Source organism: Heterocephalus glaber, unplaced genomic scaffold, assembly GCF_053883595.1.
Source record: "Heterocephalus glaber isolate CG9 unplaced genomic scaffold, H.glaber_assembly_v1.0 deba00001764, whole genome shotgun sequence".
Lineage (NCBI taxonomy): Eukaryota > Metazoa > Chordata > Mammalia > Rodentia > Bathyergidae > Heterocephalus > Heterocephalus glaber.
In genome coordinates, this window is record NW_028258461.1 from 6,869,545 (window position 1) to 6,892,106 (window position 22,562).

Genomic DNA, 22,562 nt, shown 5'->3' on the forward strand with positions numbered 1-22,562 from the left:
TCCTCTGGAATTCTTTCTGAATTCCTGTGGCCAAAAACATTTTTACTTATAATAGCACTCAGATCAAAGGCTACCTCCCATGTGCTACCTTCTCTAGCTCCCTTCAGTGTAAATGGATATGCTGAACCCAGTGTCTTTTATTTCTGTGATTGAGTTCATTATGTTCCCAAGTGCCTAAACTCAAAACCTTGAACTCTGTGTTGACTTCCCTCATACTTTACTCTTATATGTGGTCACATCACCAGATTCTGTTTCTAGTAGCGTATTTTAGTTGCTCTAATCTTTTCCATCTGTTATTCCTTCTTTTCCGTTACTTTCCAGGGCCAGACTTTTAATAACTTATTAAACTCCACCTATAACTAGCTGCCTAACTTCTCTTTTTTCCTAATCTTACTTTTCTACAGTTCTGCTGCACCTTGCTGCCACTTTCATAATACATACCATTCCCTGTTGATCAGGCTTCAGATATGTCTGTTCATGCTCCCTATATGAAAAATTATTGATCTGGTCATACCAGATCTATTTTCTGAGCACATACCATACAGTACTTACTTGTCTTTGTGCCTTTGAGTATGCCATTCCTTTTCTCTGGAATGCTCCCTTCTTCCTCATCCATGCCCGTCTTATTCATATTTCATGATTTAAATCACACTTTCTTCTTTAAATGCCTGATAACTGTGGCATGTAGTGTCTCACCCTTCTCTGATATCCTAGGCCTTCTTATGTAGACAGCTTTAATGACGTGTATTTCTGCACAAATACCATGTTTTATTATCTTGTATTATTAATCTGGTTCTCTAATGTAGTTGTATTCATGACTAATCTCTATTATATGCTTTAGTTTTGTGGCCAAGCCTTTTATCTTTTTTTGGATCTTACAACATTGCTTTGAGAGATATATTGCATGCCATTATAGTTGATGCATAAAGAGTTTTTGGTAAAAATTATTTGTTTCATGAAACTTATCCTGGAGATCAAGGAGCTGTTCTTAATCTGGGTGCCCTGAGGGTAAACATGGTAAACCTCATGTTTACCTAACCCAATTTTTCATGATACAGTCCTCGATCATGTATCTTTTTATTTTTTTCAAGGACAAGTCTTAATCTTTTAATCCAATTTATATTTTCATGCAAAGGTTGCCACCCTTTACAATTTTATTGCCCTTCTCTAGACCTTCTCTGGCTGCAGTTTTTATTCCTTGAAGTGCAAATTACTGCTGCGCAGGACCTAATAGGTGTACGTAGTTAACTAGTATTGTAGCTCATCAAAATCAATTTGGATTCTTTAAGTTTGTCCTTGTTATAGGTTATTTCTGACCATCTTATATACTCTAAAGTTTTAAAGAACCAAATCAAACAAAAGGACTGGGAGAAAGCTGGCATTTCATAGTCTGATCATTTTTATGTTAAATGGAATTGGATGTAGTTTTTTGTTTTTTTTGTTTTTGCTGTTTAATACAACTAAAATCTGACTGAATTTTGTTTAAAGAAAAGATTGTAGGGTGCCTTCGCTTCGTATAAATTCTTTGTAATCACTTCAGTTATGTTTAAATAGATTTCATTTATGTTAACTGGTCAACTTTTGCAAAACATTATTTAGCTACTGAATTATTTAAGCATTTTTAAGGCTGCTAAATTTCAAGGGGGTCTGACGGTTGACGTAACAAGCAGTGATTATCTGAAACACAAAGTGGGAGGGCAGCTGTTTACCCAATAGACTTCCCACAAGTAACTACCAGAAGATTTTGAAGAATCCAAAGCAGAAGTGTTTTACTATCAGGGATGAATATTTTATTCAGTACCACCCATGAATATAGCACTGCATTATTTTCATATCTCGAAGATACTCAGGCTTTGTACATATATAGTGAACATCTTTCTGTAGATATCACCCCCTTCAAGATGCCCCTTTGAAAGTGTGCCTGTCTCGTAGCAGAGGCAAACCATATTGCACAGTGAGAAATTCACTAAAGTTTACTTAGCAGCCAGATGGGTGCAAAAATTTAACATAAGTTCCTAGGAAAAAGGGTTAGAGTGCTCTTTAGGGGAGACAGGAGTGTCACCAGGAAGGTGAGAGTCAAAGAGGTAACCAAAGTATTGACTTCTGACTCTCCACCTTTGTCCTGGTGTCCATGTACATGTTACCCCAAGTCAGTTTTATGGCCTCCACTCTCACACATTGAACAGTGAAGCAGTGGCAAAAGAGGGAAACATGTTGACTTCTGTATGCATGGGAAACAAGGTTTTTGAAAATTTATGTGTGCACAGAACCAGAAACAACTGAGTGTTGGTATTGCCTTTTCAATGGCTGTATTGAATTGAAGACTATCATACATATATGCAAAAACTACCTTTCTATTTGCAAAGCCTCCATTTGCAAGTGTGAATGAAGCATAAACCCCTAATGTAGTCCAGTCTCACATTCTGGTTTGACCTTTTTTATACCTCTTTTGTATTTAATGTTTAGATTGTCAGAATGGTGAAGAATTTAAAAGGCAGCCCAATAACACTGTCGATAGGTGATGGTGCCAACGATGTTAGTATGATCTTGGAATCCCATGTGGGAATAGGTAAGAAACATCTATTGAAATGGTAGCTGTAAGTTATTGATATTACTGTTTTAGGTAGAATCCTTATAGTCTCTAGATTTGTTTTGGTTGTTGATCTTGAATTTGGATTTGGTAATAATTACTGATCTACTGAAAGGTCTCATTATATAATGATCATCACAAGGTCTTAGCCCCACAAGGAATGTAGTAAAACAAAGTCAGAGTATATTTTTATAATTACCAAAGAAAGTGGATTTCCTAAAGCTATTGGCAACACAATTGATTGTTTAGCTTTCATTTTGACAACATGCATGAAATTTTATTGATTTTTCTGCCCCTGGCCAGACTGATTGCTTATGTCGCTGCACTATATCTTTTGAGATTCTTAACTATTAGGGGCTGTGAAATGATAATTCATTGGGTTGTTTCCCACATAATACTATTTATGGGTGGTTTGGGCTACAGTGTTGAATTTATATGTTGACATGCAATACCTTTTCTACCACCTCTAGCATTTTTTTCCTATCAGGCTGCTATTATATAATAAACCTAATACTCCCGCAATTTTTTTTTTTGGCAGTGGGTTGGAGGCACATATGCAGTTAATATCTTGGGAATTACTGTACTGTGGTTTAGACTCTCAATTTCTTCCCATTTGGAAGTAGTCCTATTTAGATGGAACTCTTTAAGTTCTACCCATTGGTCATCAAATGTAGAGATGGCCTGAAGCTTGTTGAGCCCACAGAATTCTTGGGCAGCTAGTCAGAGTTTTGTTCAGTGAATGGACTTCATCTTCTCAATGAATTCCTAGCCCACAAAACCCAGGTCTCTGAATTGCTGTAGCACCCAGTTTAGTGTCATGCACAATTAAGCACTTACTGGATGTATTAAAAATAATTTTAGGTGGAATTTCGCATTATAATTTTTGCCTTGTAATGATTGAGATTATTATTTGTTTCATGTTATATTACAAATAGTGATCAATTAAACTTGGTTATACTTTTCTTTGATTATTCTCAGTATAACGTCAAGAAAGCCCTTTTTGGTTAAAAAAGAAAAGCAAAACTATGCAGTTACCAGTAATATTTATGCATCTTGAAAATATGAAAATAAATTGGGGGATTACATATTTTCTAAAATATTCACCCTATAGAGAGATTCTCTTTTTAGGTATTAAAGGCAAAGAAGGTCGCCAAGCAGCCAGAAATAGTGATTATTCTGTTCCAAAGTTTAAACATTTAAAGAAACTACTGTTGGCTCATGGACATCTATACTATGTGAGAATAGCACATCTTGTACAGTATTTCTTCTATAAGGTACGTGATAAAATATTTGTAATTTAATTTCTGACTGCTTAACCCAGCATTTGCTCAGCTTGGTCGTGGTATTGCTCTTCCTTTCTCAAGTTTCTTTTGCTGTCTGGAAACTAAAATTTGCTCTCAGCAAAGCAACAGCAGTCTGTTAAATGAATTAGAAACCAGACATTCCTTTGGATGTTAGAGATTTGAGATTAATTTTAAGTCAACTTTGTTGAAGTGAAAATTAATACAATAAAGTTTATTCATTAAAATTGTACAGTTCCAAGAGTTTTGATAAATGTACACATTCACGTAACCACCATCCAATAAAAAAATAGAAATTTCCATCTCCCCAAAAAGTTCTCATGTATTTCTTTCCAGTCTCTATCCTTGCCCCAGACCACTAATGATTTGTATTATTAAATCATACATAGTGACATGTATTATATAGAATATGTAGATATCAATCATTATAATACATATAATATACATATCAGTTCTTCCTGTTCTAGGACTTCATACAAATAGAATCATGTACTTTCCTGTGTCTGGCCTCTGTTTCACTTAGCATAATGTTTTTGAGCTTCATCCATGTTCATCATGTATCTACAGTTGGTTCTTTTTTTTATGCTAAATAGTATTTTAAGCTCCTTTTTTTTTGTACCGGGGATTGAACTTGGGAACTTGCCCTTGCGAGGCAGGCAGTGGAACCACTTAAATCCCCTGCCCTTAAGCTCGTTTTTAATAGCAGAATTCTCTGTTCACATGAAATTACACAGATAAAGCAGACAGAAGTAGGATTGTATTGACTGAAGGTAATAGAGCCTGGGCTGTTCACTTGATCAATCCCCCTACCCTGCCCAGAGGTTCCTTAGAATTTGGAATCTGTGAATTTAATGCAAGCCACCTACTTTATGCAAATGAACCTTGGCATACATGAAGGTGAAACGATTGCACTAAGGTATGGAAATCACCATAAACTGATACAGGCTAGAACTTGATCTCCTGTCCTGTGTTTTGCAAAATAGGGTCTAAAATTTTTTTTGGCTTTTTACTTTGAAATAATTTAGACTTTGAAAAAATTACAAAATTAACAAAATAATTCTCATATACTTTGTCCGGCTTTGTCAACTGTTACCGACTTAGATAATCTATAATATAGTAATCAAGATCAGCAACTTGCTACTAATTAGCATATTATTAACTAGCCCAGGTACAGTACTATATTCAGATTTCATTGATGTTCTTTTTGTTGTTCATTTCTTTTTGAATTCACACTTGCATTTAAACTGTCACGTCTCCTTAGTCTTCTTTAATTACTGTAATTTTCTTGCCCTAAACCTATGATTGTGGTCCAACACCACATTCTAGATTTTTCCTTTTTCTTATTTGTAATTCCTTTCTTCAGTAGTGAGAAACCTTATTCTCATCCACAAATATATGTTCCTATTTTCTCAATCTTAGAATACACTTGAAGTGGTTTTAGACTTGCTAAATATACTTCTGTTGAGAAACCAACTTGAGTATAATATTTGTGTGTCATTCTTTTTCTTAATTGACAAAATTTTATGTATATGAAGTACATGATGTTTAGATATATGTATACATTGTGGGATGACTACATCAAGCTAATTAACATATGTCACCTCATATTTTTCTTTTTTTGTGGTATAAACACCTAAAATCTATTCTTTTAGGAATTTTAAATATACAGTATATTGCTAACTATAGTTATCATGATAGACAATAGAGTTGTTGAAGTTAATCCTCCAGTCTAACTGTAATTTTGCATCCTTTGACCAACATCTCAGTGCACCTGACCCCCTCATCCCCTAGTAACCACCATTCTACATTCTTTTTTAATTTATTTTTATTTTTATTATTTTAAATTTTTTGGTAGCGGGGATTACACTCAGGACCTTGTGCTAGCGAGGCAGGCATGGTGCCGCTGAGCTAAATCCCTCCCCCCCATTCTACTTTCTGTCTCCATGAGATCAAGCTTTTTAGGTTTCACCTCTAAGTGAGATCGTGCAGTGTTTGTCTTTTGGTCTCTGGGTTATTTCACATGACCCAGTGTCCTCTGGATTCTCCATATCATTAAAAATGTTGTGTGCAGTACTTTCTTCTTTAGCCTTAAAGTATATAGATAAGATTCTACTTTAAGTTGCTTTTTTGTTTTCTACCATGTGAGTATAGTTAGGTTACGTGTTAACAAATTGGGTTTCTTTTTGTGTGTGTGTGTGGTACTGAGGATTGCACCCAGGGCCTTCGCACTGAGCTACAGCCTCACTCCCTGCCCCCTTTTTTTTTTGGTACCATGGATTGAACTCGGGACCTTGCACTTGCGAGGCAGGCGGTGGAACCACTGAGCTAAATCCCTGGCCCTGCCCCCTGCCCCCTGCCCCTTTTAAACTTTGAGGCAGGTTCACTAAATTGGCCAGGTTGGGCTCAAACTCGTGATCCTCCTGCCATAGCCTCCCAGAGTGCTGGGATTACAGCCATGTACCACCACGGCTGACCTCTTAGGTTTTGTTTTGTTTTATTTTGAGGAGATGGATCCAGCTATGTTTATGTTACCCAGGCTGGCCTCAAATTCCTGGCCTCTACTGATCTTTCTACTTCATTCTCCCAAGTAACTGGGGCTATAGGCTTTCACCACCTGTTTGAATTCCATTTGTGTCCTCTTCCTCTCTCTAATCCTGATTTTTATAATTAATTTTGGAGTGTGTAGAACATTGGCATGGTTCTAAAAGCACTACACCCAAAAGTCAAATTTTGGAGTTAGCTAATTGCCTGTAAGCATACCAACCGCAAGAACCAGTGTTAGCATTTTGTCCTGTGATCTTCTAATCTTTTGTCTGTACAAATCACTCTGTGTATGTGTATAAATACATGGTTTTCATATACTATATATGGGTTTTTGATTTGAGGCTAACCTCTAACTTTTGGTCTTAAATGATCCTCCTGCTTCAGCCTCCCTATTAAGTGGGATTACACATGTGTGCCACCACATCCAACTCATATGAAGGCGTTTTGTTTGAGATATAGTTAACATAACAAAATTATCCATTTTAAAGTGTACAGTTCATTGACTTATTCACTATGATATACAGCCATTATCATTATCTAATTCTGAAACATTTTCATCACCTCAAAAAGAAACTCTGTTGCTATAATATATATATTGTTTTATAGTTCACCTTTTTCGCTTGATGTATCATAAGCATTTTTCTCACCAAGTTTAATAATCTAAAACACAATGATTGTGCAGTATCCCAAGGCCTCATTATTGAGCCCCAAGAGTGTTTTCCCAGTAACACTTTTTACCAGGGAGCATTAGAATACACATTAGGCTGAATGTGCTTACCCATTATTTTCTACCAGAGAATAGAATTTCCACATTTCTTAATAGATTCCAACTATATGTGTCAGGATCTTTCTTTTTCTTTTTCTTAATTGTTTTGTATTTTGGTGTGCTGGGGATAGAACCCAAGACCTCATGCATGCAAAGAGCACTCTCCCACTAAGCTACATCTGCAGGCCTGTGTGCCAGTTTTAAGTCATTCAAGCAGGGTATTTGCATTTCATACCCTATATTTTACAGGAGGGAAACCCAAGCAGCAGCTGCTCATGTGTGTCAATTGTCTGTGATTAACACTCAGTCTTTTTGTTGTTGTTTGGGGGATGGTTGAGATGGAGTCTTGCTATGTAGTTCAGACTGGCCTTGAACTCACTGTGTAGCTTCGGTTGGCCTAGAACTCACAACAGTCCTCTTCCTCAGCCTCCCAAGTACTGGGATTTTAAGCATGCACCACTACGCTTGACTAGGTCTTTCTTGTTGATGTATTATTATGTATATATCCCAGGTTCAGAGATTTGCTAAGACCCTGCCAGTCCATATTACATGGTAGCCAGATCAAAGATTGATGAGGAGGAATAGGAATATAATTATGATAATGATAATCCAATATGTGTAAAGTACTTTGTTGTTTGACAAGAATACTTTGTTTTTTTATGTAATCCTCACAAACCTCCTATGAAGTAAACAGTATTATCTCAATTTAAAATACGTGAAAAGTAGGGCTCAGAGAAATGATTCAGCTTGCTTTTGGCTCCTCAGCTGAGGTGTAAACTATATTTTTACCACATGTTTATTTACGATTTCTACTTGAAGCTAAGGTCTCTAGACCCTTGCACTCTGTAACTGATGGTCCCACTTGGGGATGAGTAGTTATTCTTTCTTGGCCTCCCCCTAGTAGAAGGCCCCATAAAGATGTGTCAAACACATCTGCCTGTAATCTAACCAACCCTATTCCAAAAGCTTGTTTGTGTGTCGAATTTTGGCCTGCAATTCAACCAGCTGCCACCAGATGGGAGGAATGCTCTGTTAAGGAGAATTAAGCATTAACTTGACAAATATTGACCAGTGGTCAGAAATTGACATATACCTCTTCCCAACATAGGCAGTTGGGGATCTTATATGTAGGTGGTGCCCCCTGTCTTTGTTGGTATTTTGTGTCCATTATCCACTATTCCTTTTATAGTGCTGTCTTTTGTCCCAAGAGGATTTCTAATATTTTCAACCCTCTTTGGCTGAGCTAAGAAGCCTTTTTCTGTCTCGTTTCTCATCACTGCATCTTCAGATTGTTATTGCCCCACTCCTGGAGCACTTCAATAACAGCCTTCTGTTTCCCCATTCAATCCTTCCTTTGTAATTCAGTCAAGTTCAAATTAACTAATCTGTCTTTTAAGGCACTCCCCCCAGACTGACCCTCTCTTACTATATTTGTTTAAAATACTGCCTTGCCTTGGTTCCTGCTACTGACATTTTTCTATTCATCTTTAACACCTAGTTCAAGTACTAACTTCTTTATTCAGTCCAGCAAATATGTTTTGAGTGTTACCGTGTGCTAAGCACTTTTTTAGGTGCTAAAGATTCACTATAGAGTAAGACAGATGGATGTCCCTCTTCTCACCGAGCTTAAAGTCTTCTGGGATATACAGATCCCCCTACCCGTCATGAAGTACAACCATGATCCTCTCTGAGCTCTGCCTTCTGCAAGCTCAGAACACTTATTTTTTTCAAAAAATCCGATGCTAGAAATGCTGCCAACAGTGTTTTGCACTGTATCAGAACTGATAAATACAAATCAGTGTTTCTCTTCTAAATGATAACCTTGGGGGCTCTCACATTTATTCTCCTGCTGTGGAGACAATTCCAAATATATGGACAGCATTTCTTTAGGAGCACCCTTCAGAGCCTGTAGTACATTTATCTCAATATCCTCACCATGGTAAATACTCATCCTTTGAGGATGCATTTGACTTTTAAAAGCAGCCCAAGTGTCCCAGAGCTAATTCTAATGAATTAACTGAGACTATGTGACAGAAGGAAGGCCACTGGCTTTCTGATATGGCTCAAAATTGGACTTTTGCAAGAGCTTCCCAAAGAGAAGTCCAGGGACATCATGAACAATTGATAGCAACACTGAGATAAGCTTATAGCCTTCTTTGAAGGATAACATCTACTTGAAAAGCCTAGTTTTGAAGGTTTTGGCTAAAGATGTATTCATTATTTTATACACACACTTCGGTGGCTTTTAACTGCCTTATTATTTCCTAGCATGCATTTTTCATGTTTGTTTTTAGTATTCCTCCCATTAAATGGTAAGCCCCTTAGGAGAAAGAAGTTTGCTCTTTTAGATGTGTCCAACAGTGCCATGTTTGCTTATAGTAGGTGCTCAACAATAATGTTTATTGTATGATAGAGCAATAATAAATGCAGCAAAGCATTAGTTGATAACTTTAGTCTCGATATAATCTATAAAACTTTTCTATAAGTACTAGTTGACTTTATTTTTATTTATTTATTATTTTATTTTTATTAGTGCATGTTTGCAGTGCATAGTGATCATATTCATCACCGGTAGTTGGTACCTGTGCATAACACATCTGAATCCCTTTGACATCCCTTTTTACCTTAAAATGTACAGTTAAGGCACTTCTGTGATTATTTTGTACATCTAATTGGAATTTAATATACAATATTATTAGATGTTCATGTTGGATGTACTCATTTCTTACCTGTAAGAATAGCAAGAGTTGTCAAAGTAAGTTTGGTGGGGCAAAAGTTTGTCTTAATATGAAGTAATCATTTGTTTTTTAGTTTCCTTATGTCTGTGGAATAGATTTATTACATCATGATAGAAAGATTTAGGAATGAGTGCAGGCTATTAGAGTATAGTTTTCTGTTTTAGTTTAGTAAGTTGATCAGTGTAAGGTGAAAATGTGTAACTCTTATCTTAATTTTTTTTTCAGAACCTTTGTTTCATTTTGCCACAGTTTTTGTACCAGTTCTTCTGTGGATTCTCGCAACAGGTTTGTGTCCTAAGTTACTTATTGTAATGTAATTGACACTTGCCGTTAATGTGTACCTTTTAGATATTGTATTATATGGATTAGAGAGGTATACTCAGAGTAAAAATTTTTTTTTGGCTTTAATAATTGATCTCCTTGGCCTGGTTTTTGACAGGAGCAGGTGTTTTTGTCTTTGCATTGCTAATTTTCTTGTTCCTTTCTTCTTGAAAGGTTTTTAGTACATCCTTATGGAGTTGATGTAACATTCAAAAAGAGTATTTCTATTTTTTCTTTTTATCAGTGTACAAAAGATGTTCCATTTGTCCTATAACGTTACAGTCTTTCATCAAATAAAATCTCATACCATTACAGTTTCTCTGGTTGATTTTATAGAAAAATGTTGATTTTTAAAGCTGGCCAGAAAGCTGTGATTCACAGATAAAGTCTTAGACTACTGAAAACAACTGTAAATGTTTTGCATCCATTGTCTTCTAAATGTTTATTCATAAAGAATATGCTGTATATTAACTGGACACTTATAGACACATAAGTGGTGAGATGGGAAGGCACACTTAACAACTGAGATGGATTTTACATTGCTTGTTGTGGGATTATAGCCAAAAATAGGAATTATGATGTTCAGTGACTCAGAAAATCGGTAGTTAATCTCTGAGCAGTTCAATGATTTTTGCCAAGCTGGGTTAACATATTGTCAGAGATATTAGAAACTGAATATCTAAATTTCGAAGGTATTCTTTTTCTTGGCTCTTTATGATAGGAAATGCTGTTTTTCTTATTTCTTGGCAGTGTTAGGAGAATGCATTCTTCTCAGTGAGAAATGACTGCTCACTTTCTCTTGAACTTGCCTCTTTACCATTTGGTATGCTGTATTATCCATTAGTGCTGTGTTGTTAGCCTAATAGTGCCAGTTCAGCAGATCATGTTATGAATTAAGTATCTTCCAGTTGTAGGAAATGCCATCAGCCTTCTTATACTTAAAATCAATACTAATGGTGGGACATGGTGATGCATATCTGTAATCCCAGCACTCAGGAGGCTGAGGGAGGAGAATTGTCACGAGTTTGAGGCCAGCCTGGGCTACATAGTGAGTTCAAGTTCAGCCTGAGCTACATAGTGAAACCCTGTCTCACCCCCCCCCCATCAGTATTAGTTACAGACAGTTTTGCAAATTCTGATCAGTCTGCTTTCTTGTACATTGACATTTTTGTTTATCAAAATGTTGATAATTTCTCACTACCATAGGTGACTGCAGATATTAAAATGATAATTCAAATTTTCTTTCATAACCGATTTTAGCAGAATGTTAAAGGGACGCTAGCTTAATTTGGTAGAAATAGTGTTACTTTGAAAGGAGTCGGTTGCTTTTTTTTACCCTTTTTTTTTTTTTTTTTTTTTGGTACCGGGGATTGAACTGGGGACCTTGTACTTGCGAGGCAAGCAGTGGAACCAATGAGCTAAAATCCCTGGCTCTGCTTTTTTACCCTTTTAAAAGATATTTATTTACCAAGCACAAATTTTATGAGGAAAGGATTTATTCCAGTTGAAATACAGACTCTGGACTGTATTTAGTCTGCTTAAGTTATCTAACTGCTTACATTTCCATAGTGGTGGCATTTAACTCCCTTAGTCACTCAACCGGTAGGTATGTTTATTCATTTGACAAACATTTCTTGAGTGCATACTTTGTGCTAGGCTAAGTGCTAAGAATATTGAAGTAATCAAAAGAAACTCCTTAGCCAAGAATGGTGACACACACCTGTAATCCCACCTCTTTGGGAGGCTGAGCAGGAGAATCACAGCTTTGAGCCTGGCCTGGACAAGTTAGTGAGATCTTGCCTCGAAGTTTAAAGGGGGGAGGGGGATTGGGGATATAGCTCAGTACTAAGGCCCTGGGTTCAATCCCTAGTACAGTACCAAAAAAAAAAAAAAGGTAAAGGAAAATGAAAAAAGGAAGAAAAATTCCTTTACTCTTGTGGAACATGCTGCGTGATGATGGAGGAGAGACAGTCAGATCTATGATGTGGGATACTGATACACATTGAGGGAAACATAGAAAGTGTAATAAAGGGATAGAGTGTGACTAGGGGAGAGGGCTGCTGGTTTTGAGGAGATGATCTGGGAAGGGCTGATGAGGTGATATCTGGGCAATGACTTGAGGAGCCGAGGGTAGGAGGTGTGCAGACAGCTTAGAAGAAGTGTTTACCAGGTGAAAGGAAGGTGGTGCTATGAAGTACCAAATCCTTATCTTTGAATGTGGCCTTGCACTAGTACTGAAAGTAGCCACCTTTATTATAAGTATCTTTGGAGTACACATGGGTAGTCAGCTTTTTTTCAGTCTAGAACCATAAAGGTATTCTTTGGAATTTAGGGAGCAGACTATCAAGAATATAGAAATGAGGCCAGGATTCAGGTTCTTTAAACAAAAAGCCTTTCTTTAGTAAAGCTAAGATCATAGTTGTCTTTTTTTTTTTTTTGTCTTCATGGAAAAGAAACATTGTAACAAGTTTAACAAGAAACAGTATTATCAACTAAACTTGTTTGTTTTGGGGACATAATATCTTCTCTAGTTACGCATCTAAGAATTACCATTCTGTCTCATGTAACCTTAAAGTACCATAGTGAAACAAACATAGATGGATGCTTCTTTTGTTTGAATGAAATTCCAGGCTAAACTACACACCAGTCAATCCCACTGGTAGTGTTGCTTTAATTTACTCATTAGTGAAAATGACTAGTCTCCAAAGCAAATGTAATGTTGTATGCCGCAAACTAATCCTCTCACTTGAGAATTAAAAGGATTGTAACACCTTTTTTGTTTAATTCAATGAAATGTTTTTGCTGAGTTTAATTATTTGTTTATTAAAAGTACGTGGGAAGTACCTCCACGATCTATGTAGAATCATCCTCCTTTTATTTTTATTGAGAATGTTGCATGCATAATTGTCTTGCTTTTTTTCTGTTGCACGCCAGAATAGTAGTCCCTTTCTCAGGATTCCCCAGCTCCTTGTGCGTCCCCTACTCTGCCTCTCTGTCTAGAGTTCCTTGGTGGACAGGCATGAATCATCTCTCTCCTCAGTATTTAGCACTTAATAGGCATTTAATAAATGTGCAGAAATCAACTAATAAATGAATTAATGCTCTGTTCAAGTACAATAAGTCCCCTACTTAGGGACGTTTGAGTTGTGAACTTTCACAGATAAGAACGGACCTCTCATTAGGAACATTTTAGATGCAAACAAATCGCAGAAGTAGCTCACGTGTCTGCCAGACATTGTCATGGCTGTGCTGCTCTGTGCTTACTGTAGAGTGCGATAGTGTACAGTAGTACAGTGCTCAGTCAGAGCCCAGGGTGTCCGGAAGCAAGAGGAAAAGCAGTGGTGATGTAGAGGGGACTGCTAGGAAACGTGAAGCGACATACATTGTCTATTCTTGTCAAAGGTGTGAAAGACTCACTTTGTTGGACTTACAAAGAAATCTGAATTACACAGGTCCTTCTGAAACAGGACTCATTCCTACGTCGGGGACTTTCTATTTTCAAGTTATTTCCAACTTTCAGTATGTGTCCATCATGATAGTAATTGTATCTTGTTTTGTTTTGTTACTGGCCTTTTGAGACAGGGTCTCTATGTAGTTCAGGCTGGCCTCAGACTCACATATACACCACCACATCCAGCAGTAACTATATCTTTAGCCATTGATTGAAAGTACATAATTATGTTTAATTCATCTCACATTTAAATGCATTTTTATTAGAGAACATTTATATTAAATATATATGAGTATGAGGTGTTTTTATTCAGGTCACAGAAAATGGTTGTATGACAGTATCTGGAGCACTTTTCAGGTATACTGAACTTAACCAGAATGCAGTGCATAAAATGTCTTCAATTTTTTAAATAAAGTAATATTTGTAATATCAGATTGTTCCTTTAAAAATGTGTTATAACTTCCAATCTGTACTCCTTTATCCAGCATTTATTGAGTGCTTGCTGTATGCCAAATTCTGTGTGTAGATAGAGCTCATAGTTGTCAAAACCTTCCAGTGAAAGAACACTAGGAACATACTTGCAGTTGATCAAACTAGGCTTCTTCCTTGTCGGGAGCAATGCTACATAATTTTAGGGTAAAATCATTTGGTTAGCCAAGTTCTCCTGCCTACAGCCCAGCTATGGAATTCCGAGATATAATTCCCTTTTGGCCGGGGGTCACAACTGAGACCTCAGTGATCCGGTGATGCTGTGATTCTCCAGGACAAGAAACATCCTGGGAGCTGAAACCATCCTGGGAGGAACAAACATCTACTCAGTTCCTCCTTGTTCTTGGATTGTTACATCTTATTTACGCAGGATGTACTGAACTCTCTGCAAGTCATTTGTTACATTTGTTTCTCCCGATGTACTGAGTACTGAATAAAAGGCGCGGCTGGGGGCTTTCGTCTTTGCCGCCCAGAGCAGCACTGATCAGACCCAAAGCTCAGCTTCTTCTCAGTCTCATTTTTCTACCTTTCCTGTAATTCGCCATGTGCTGCCGTGGTTCGCAGGAGACTAGGACTTACTGCAGAGGTTCTGGTAACATCCCCTTTCCCTGTTCCCTACACTTCCTCAGTTCAGGGAGGAATAACACACCAGAGGAACTGGAGCCTCTTAGGAAGAAGGTGTTAGGAATGGCTTAATAGAAGATTTGGATTTGTAAAATATTAATCAGAAACATCTGAAATATTAACTAAAATATTAACCAAAATTTAAAAAACTGGAATAGGTTGTCTGCTGCCTATATTTTGCTTCCCTAAGGACTCCTGGCTTATACTTATTTGGTCTTTGTTGAAATGCCTACTGAATAGTTGAGTTTCTAGGGACTGAAAAATCTTTTCAAAAGTTATTAATGTCTGCTAGATATAGAGCTTATAGCATGTAAACATTTTGAATAAGAGCTTATTAAAGTGAAAGGTGTATTAATATGGCACATTACAAATCTTGGCTTTTTTGTGGTTATCGGGTAAAATAATAACTCTTCTTTACTATCATAAAAGGCATGAAAAAAACTATAGTGTTTAGCTAGTGACTTTTCCAAATGCATAAATGTTGTCAATGGTGTTTATAGTACGTTTTTCCTCTCTTATTTGTCATTTCAGCCACTGTATGATGCTGCTTATCTTACAATGTATAATATCTGCTTCACATCCCTGCCCATCTTGGCCTACAGTCTGCTGGAACAGCACATTCACATTGACACACTGACCTCAGACCCTCGATTATATATGTAAGTTGAACATATAATCTAAACTCCCTTAGACTTTGTAAGTTGTAAGCTTACTTCCATCTGCAGGTGGGAAGGACACAGAACTGCTCACCTGGTTGGATGTGGTTCTGTTCCTAGTTTTTAGCTACTAAAACCAGATCATTCAATAGGAAAATAGCATATTTCCTAGGTGTGGGTTCTGTACTCGAATGCATAGGAGATATTTAATTCAGAATCACTAATTTCTACAACATGAACCTATCTTATCATGATGTTCTGGTGTCTTCCAGGAAGATACAATATTTTGACTACCCACCCCTCAAAGAAATGCACATACACACACACACACACACACACACACAAAGATTTTTAGTAGTGATTCCTACCTAAAATAGATTTACTTTGACAAGGTTATATTGCCCTCTTGTAAATTGCATTATTTAAAATTGGAAGCATTAGTTGCCTCCTTTGTTAACACTATTCTAAAACTGTTTGGTTGAATAATTAAGTCATCAAGACATTATATTCATTTTGTGTCAGTTGAAAATAGATCCTTTTCTTCATGGATGGGGGACTTGGCACTAACCCCAGTTACTTAACCTATGATTTAATTGAATTCTTAGAAGTTAAACCTACAGCTAAGGATAAATATATTAATTTACAGCAGATTATAAGCTTGGCTAAATAATGGCTGGAAAGTGCAGTACAGAGGTTCCAGTGGTTTATTTGCATGAAATGAAAGTGCACACTATGACTTACAAAATTTAAATTTAGCAATTTTTGTATTATACAGATTTATAATTTACCATCATTTAAAATGTATTTATTACGGAAAACTTCAAGCATACACAAACATAAAGACAACATATTTTTTGTTTTTCTGATGTATAAAACATAAAAACTGTACATAATGTACTTAGATTTTGTGATGTTTCTTACATTATTACTCGCTCTCCTGTGTATAGCAGCCCAGAGCTTTTTGCTCCTACCTTCCCATCAACCTTTACCTATCTCTCGCTCCCATGCCCTGCTCTCCCCGCCATGCTACCCTCTTCTTCTGTAAGATGAACATTGGTTGGGTTCCACATGTGAGTGAGATCATGTGCTACTTGGCTTTCTGTGCCTAGTGTATTTCACTTAACATAATGTCCTCCAATTTCATCCATTTTGCTGCAGATGGCAGGATTTCATTCTTTTTATGTCTAAATAGTATTCCACAGTGTATAGGTACCTACCACATTTTTTTTATCCTTTCATCCATTGATAGACACCTGAGTTGATTCCATATCTTGGCAGTTGTGAGGACTACTGCAGCCAACAGGAAATGGAAATGTCGCTTCACCATACTGATTTTCTTTCCTTTGGCTATATCCCTACTAATGTGGTTGCTGGATCATACAGCAGTTCTATTTTTAATGTTTTGAGGAAACTCTATACTGTTTTTCATAACGACTGTACTGACATACATTCCCACCAACAGTGTGCAAGGGTGGATTCCCTTTTTCTACATTCTTCCTAGTACTTGTTATCTTTTGTCTGTATTTGGTAGCAGCCTTTCTTGCTGGAGGTGATACCTCATTGTAGTTTTGGTTTGGATTTCACTGTTAGTGATGGTGAGCGCTTTTGCATATACTTGTTGGCTATTTGTCCTCTTTTAAGAATTGTCTATTTAAGTGTATTTAGGTTTTTTAATTGGGTTATTTATTGTTTTGCTATTTGTTTGAATTCCTTATATATTCTTCATATAAATCCCTTGTCAGATTTATAGTTTACAAATACTTCCACCCATTCTTTAGGTTGTTTCTGCACTTTGTTGATTGTTTTCATTGCTGTGCAGAAATGTTTTACTTCGATATAATCTCATTTGTCTAGTTTTGCTTTTGTTTCCTGTTCTTTTGATGTCTTATCCAAAAAATCCTTGCCCATTCTAATGTCCTAAAGCATTTCCCCAATGGAAAACCCTATATGTAAAATGAACTTCCCTGTCCTTACCACTCAGCTTCAAGAACTATCAATTCATCAACAAACCTGTTCCATTAGTAACCTAGTTACTCTATTGCGGGTTTATTTTGAAGCAAATATCAAAACTGTATAAAATAGTTATTTCAGTATGTATCTCTTAAAGATAAGGACCTAAAAATAACTGCCTTATCACTTAAATTAACAAGGTCTTAATGCTATGACACATCCAGTCAGTGTTCAAATTTTTCCAATTTACTCATTTAAAAATTTTAATTAGTACATGTTTGCAGTACATAATAATAACATTCATTATGGGTGGGGCGGCCTGTACGTAACACATCTTAATTTTTTTTTTAACTTCCCCTTCTACACCTTGCTTCTTTGAATCAGGACCCAAGTAAGGTCTGAGGTCTAGCTATACATGGCAATGGATAATACGCTTCTTGAGTCTCTCTGAATCTGTAAGTTAACTTTCCAATCTATTTGTTGACAAAATCAGATCACTTATGTTAAGTTTTCCCAAGTCTAGAGTTTGCTGATTGGCTCTTCATAGAATTGTTCTGCTAGATCCTACATTTTTTTGTAAATAGACAGTTAGACCTAGAAGGAAATGATAGAATCCTTGATGGAAGTCTTACAGAGCTCATATCCTACACCCTTTTTGAAAAGAGGAACCAGGACCCAGAAATGACTTACCTAAGGACACAAAGGTAAAATGTAACTCAGAATTCAGTCTCTCTAGCCAGGTGTAATGGCACATCCCTATAATCCCAGCACTCTAGAAGGCTGAGACAGGAGGATTACAAGTTCAAGCCCAGCTTGGGCAACTTAGTGAGTTCCTGTCTCAAAAACCACAACAACAACAGCAAAAATCAGTGAATCAAACGAGCTGGGGATGTAGCTCAGAGGGAAGACCTTTGGTTTAATCCCCAGTGCCGCCTTACCCCCCCCACACACAAGCACGCGCACGCACGCACACACACACACACACACACACAATCGGTCCTCCTGATGACCAGCACTGTGCTCTTTGCAGCAGGCCAGTTGTTATCAAACACTGTTTTAACAGCAGCTGTCTTCAGATAATCACTAAAGGTGAAACTCAGTACTGCACCTGCTGTAAGTTGAAGTGGAGCTTGAGGGTATCCCTCCTGTTCAGTGCCAACAAGAACTCTAACTATCTGGCTTCAAATCCTGCCTGTGTCACTTCTGGGTGTCTTGACTGGGATGTGCTTCAGTTCCATTTTCAGTAAAATATGGGCAATAATAGCATCTGTAACAATAGTTTTGTGAGATTTAAATAAGTCACTGCATACAAAAGACTTAACGGTGCCTGACACATAGTAAGTTTTCAGTAGGAGGTAGCTATTAATGTTATTCTAATCCCTACCTCCACGTACTTTCTGGACTGTGCTGAGCATTTGTATAAATTTAGAATTTTGAAAATTTGAAAAAAAAACTGTTGGGTACAAACTTATAAGGGTTTCCATGAAGTTTTAGTTATTGCACTGTAGTTGTGGGTCATGAATTATTGAACAATTTGATGTAGAGTATACTTGCCGCATCTGATGCAAAAATAAAGACTATAGTGCATACCTGTTGCCCGGCCCAAAGTGCAACTTTCTTCCTTGTACTTGTAAGTAATTAACGTCTACTTTGATAGGGCAGGCTGTCACTAGACTGTAGATTGCTGTTACTCTAACTGCTCCTTTGTAAACATGAAGCCCCAGTCTATCTGCATATGGCTGTCTCTGCAGTGTTCCACTTAATTTTATCAGTGGCATTGTGCAGTATGTTACAGATTTCATCTTCGGGGACTTACTGACTCAGACATTTCCAAATACACTGACATGAAACAAGACTGAATTGAATTATTTTTGTATTTTTAAGAGAAATTTTAAAAGTAAACTATATGTCTGTGGAGAGAACAGGTGTAATTTGGTTCTTCTATAGCTTGAAAAGGCAAAAGAAAGGGTTCTGGTGTACCTGCTGCCTGTCATTATATGGAAATGCTCAGACCCGTGCTGCTGCTCGCCCTTTCCCCAGATAGTTGTTTTCATTCATGCTTTTCTTCATATTGATTGCCTTGTGCTGAGTTTTCAACAACTTCTTCATTCATCTGAATGCAGCTAGAAGGCCTGGCCTGTAATCCAACATCCCATGGTATCCCTGCCGTTCTTTGCACATTATGTAGTCTTTCCCGTGGTTTGTAAAGACAGGAACCTCTTCCCGCTTTTGCCCTCTTTGTCTTAGCCTTAGCCAATAGCTGAAAAGCCACATTGTCTGGCAGTTGCTGGGTACTCCTTGCAAGTATCTTTAGGGAGGTGCCTTTCCTGTGGTTGCCTTGGAAACATGACTTACTGCCTATGGGGAGAGCTTGTTTCTGGAAGGCAGCCATCTCTTTCTCCTGCCATTTTTCTAGGACAAACAGCGTCCTCACAATTTCAGATTCCCGCATGCACCTGGAAATCCTAATAGGTAAAAGTTACATAATTGTCATGTTTTCAGAAACTTCACAATACTCAATACCAACTTTACAAGAATCAGTTGTGTTTACATTATAAAGGTGTTAATACAGCCCATTTACTTTTCCAGTAGTGTTAGCAACAAGTGTATTATTTGAGTGTAGCAACAAGTGTATTATTTGAGTGATTTGATAGGTACCTTTTTTTTTTGTACCGGAGATTAAACTCAGGACCTTGCACTTCCTAGGCAGGCATGGCGCCACTGAGCTACATCCCCGGCCCTTGATAGATACCTTTTGATAACTGTCAAGAGCAATTTGAATTTGAAATAGAAGCCAAGAGAAATATATGCACAAGCCTATCTTCTTTCTGTAGCTCCATTTCATTAGAATTGGTAGTTTCATTTCACATTCTGACTTAAGAATACTGTGCTATTTTTGACAGATTTTAATCTGTTGACCTGCTAGTTGTCAAAGTATTATAAATTCTAAACATGTGGTTTGATTCAGTGGAAAGCTATAAAGGGCTCCTTAAGACCTAAGAAAGATTAAATTTCCAAGAAGAACACATGATAAAAGAAATATTTTAACAATAGTAGCTTGAAATCTTGGTAGCACAGTTGAGAACATGTGCTTTGAAGTCAATTCAATGCAGGACTATATGTTAGCTCTCTCTTACTGAGTAAACTTTGACATGCTGGTATACTAGTAGTTCCCCACCTCTACTCTGCATTAGAATCCCTTGGAGTTCTTTAAAAATACCCTGATACTCAGATTATACCTCCTGCCACTTAAGTCAGAATGACAAGAGCCAGTCACCAGTATTTTTAGTTGACATATAGTATTTGTACTTACTTATGGGATATAGCATTATAATTCAATATACATATATAGCATGTAATGACCAAATCAGGATAATTAGCATTTCTATCACAAATATTATGTTACTGTGCTGGAAGTCTTTAAACATCTGTGGATATTTTGAAATGTCTAATTAACTATTACAGACTGTGGTTACCGTACTGTGCTATAGGACATGAGAACTACAATTCCCTGCCTCTCACTGTATTTTGGTGCCCATTATCTATCTACTCGCTCACTCTTGTCCTCCCCACCCCTTCCTAGCTTCTAGTGACCTCTATTCTACTCTGTTTTTATACGGTCAACTTTTTAGCTTCCCTAAGTGATTAATAACATGAGATATGTGACTTTCAGGCATTAATAGAGTTTATAGATTCTCATGTTATTCTGCTGTGGATTAAAGTTTGGGAACCATTTTGTGGTGTGATTAAAAAAGTAGTGAATGTTTAAATTTTTAAAAATTATACTGGAAGACATATTGCCATTAACCCCTCACTTCGAACACACTTACCATTCTTTTCACTTTTTAAAGTAGTTCTGAAAGTCCTCTTTTGTGAGTGTCTTTAGTTACACTGTTGTGGCTGCCTCAGTGCCCTGAATCAATTAAAACCATTTACCTTTCAAATTTGGGGAAGAGCCAGAAGTTGCACAATGCCAGATCTGGTGAATAAGGTGGACGAGGACGCGCCATGTTTTTACGAGCCTGTCTTTCCATTGGATGGCACTCAGCAGTGGCATTCACTGTATATTTCGATCACATTTGTATGTTACACTCTTCTGAGGCTACTTACTATTTGTTAACGAGATAATACCTATCTTGTAATTTTTATGTGGATGCAAATTGCTATATACCCAGTTCCTGGCATATGATAAGTAATCATTAAATGAGAGCCAGTTATTATTGATGGTGTTATTGATGTCAGTGCCCAGAATTTTAGAAGCATTGTGACAGTTTACTCAAATGTCTCAGTCAGGAGGTGATTACATGAAGATCAGCTTTCAGCTCAGTCTGGCCCTTTACCAAAAACCTTTCAGTTCATGAGGCGTAGCCCTCTTTATTATAAGAGGGTCAAAACCATACCCACCTTTGGTATTTCACTGTACGTTTAAATGAACAGCCTACAGAAATTTATTAACCTGATTTTTTCCCCGTTTCTTAATAGGAAAATTTCTGGCAATGCCATGCTACAGTTGGGCCCCTTCTTATATTGGACATTTCTGGCTGCCTTTGAAGGGACAGTGTTCTTCTTTGGGACTTACTTTCTTTTTCATACTGCATCTCTAGAAGAAAATGGAAAGGTAAAAAGAACGTCATTACATCTTTTGGTATTATAAGCATGGCTTTTTTCCATGGGCACTAGGTCTGTATTATATATACTCTTGCTGTAATTTGCAAGCTATTTTTCTTAAGATACGGTATTTAGTTCTCACAACTTCTTTAAAATAGTGTAGGTATTGAAGTAAGAAATTATTTCTTGTGCATGACTAATTAGAGAAAAGATGTACAAACCCTCTGGAAACTTTGGCTGTGATTTTTACTAGTTGAACAGAGTTCTTAGAACTTCATACCTTGGACCCTTCCGCTTTGATGTGAGAAATGCTGTTTCTGTCTTAATGAAAAGTCTGGCCCCATTTATTTCTTATTCATAGTGGCCTTCCATGCTTGGAACTGAAGTGGGAAGTAGCTATATCTTTGAAGGATACCAGGAGGTGAAGAGAGGGAATTCTTTTCTTTACTTTCTTCTTTTCCATATTGAGGCATAGTGTTCTCCAGAAAGGCTGCTCTGGTCTTGCCAGTGCCTTTCCAGCAAGT

General features: G+C 37.1%; 1 protein-coding gene across 14 annotated transcripts in view; it reads left to right on the forward strand.

The window, feature by feature from the left end:
- Positions 1-22,562, forward strand: part of Atp11c (ATPase phospholipid transporting 11C (ATP11C blood group)) — a 176,446-nt gene that overhangs the window by 134,085 nt on the left and 19,799 nt on the right. For all 14 annotated transcript variants that reach the window (XM_004862303.3, XM_013078680.3, XM_087202110.1 and 11 more), the window contains 5 exons: positions 2,467-2,569; positions 3,719-3,864; positions 10,165-10,224; positions 15,356-15,483; positions 21,913-22,048. In XM_004862303.3, coding sequence (XP_004862360.2) covers positions 2,467-2,569; positions 3,719-3,864; positions 10,165-10,224; positions 15,356-15,483; positions 21,913-22,048 — 573 coding nt within the window. The remainder of the gene's footprint in view (positions 1-2,466; positions 2,570-3,718; positions 3,865-10,164; positions 10,225-15,355; positions 15,484-21,912; positions 22,049-22,562) is intronic.